The following is a 452-nucleotide window of genomic DNA, read 5'->3' as shown; positions in this document are numbered from 1 at the left end:
GGGACCCATTTGACAGGTGCAATTACTAGCGCAGCGATGTTTATGGTTCTGAGGTGGTAAGCCCGAAGTCATTTTGACAGCTCGTCTTGTTTAGGTGAAGCTGAAGTGTTTGTGTTGGGAACACCAGGAATGTTTACTTTAACGTAGCCTTCTGTTTTGGGACAGAGGGTTTCCACCCGTTGAGGGAAGTACCGCTCTCGCTGGGGTTTCAAGCGTTCCTCTGCCCTCTCGTGGCACGAATCAGCAGCGTTCAAGCAAACAGCCAGTGCCTGGCACTGATGGCGATCACCAGCCCTCGCCATGTCCGCACTCCCCGGGTGGAGGCCCGCACACGCGTGCCGGGGCCGCGCCGCCGGCAGAGGGAAGCAGGACGATGAAGCCCAGGCAGTTTCATTACGCTGTGCCTGGCCGGCGGCTGCTGACGGTACCGGCCGCGGCGGCTCTTTCAGGGA

At 59.1% G+C, this 452-nt stretch overlaps 1 protein-coding gene across 1 annotated transcript in view; it reads left to right on the top strand.

Annotated features, from left to right (window-relative positions):
- Nucleotides 1-373: 373 nt before the first annotated feature.
- HELLS (helicase, lymphoid specific) overlaps nt 374-452 on the top strand; it is a 25,120-nt gene continuing 25,041 nt past the window's right edge. Inside the window, 1 exon segment of the mRNA XM_035897396.1 lies at nt 374-424. Coding sequence (XP_035753289.1) covers nt 374-424 — 51 coding nt within the window.

This window comes from Egretta garzetta, unplaced genomic scaffold (genome assembly GCF_000687185.1).
Source record: "Egretta garzetta isolate BGI_Z169 unplaced genomic scaffold, ASM68718v1 scaffold56, whole genome shotgun sequence".
Classification (NCBI taxonomy): Eukaryota; Metazoa; Chordata; class Aves; order Pelecaniformes; family Ardeidae; genus Egretta; species Egretta garzetta.
Note: the sequence above shows the minus strand (reverse complement) of the source record. Positions and strands in the feature narration are given on the sequence as shown.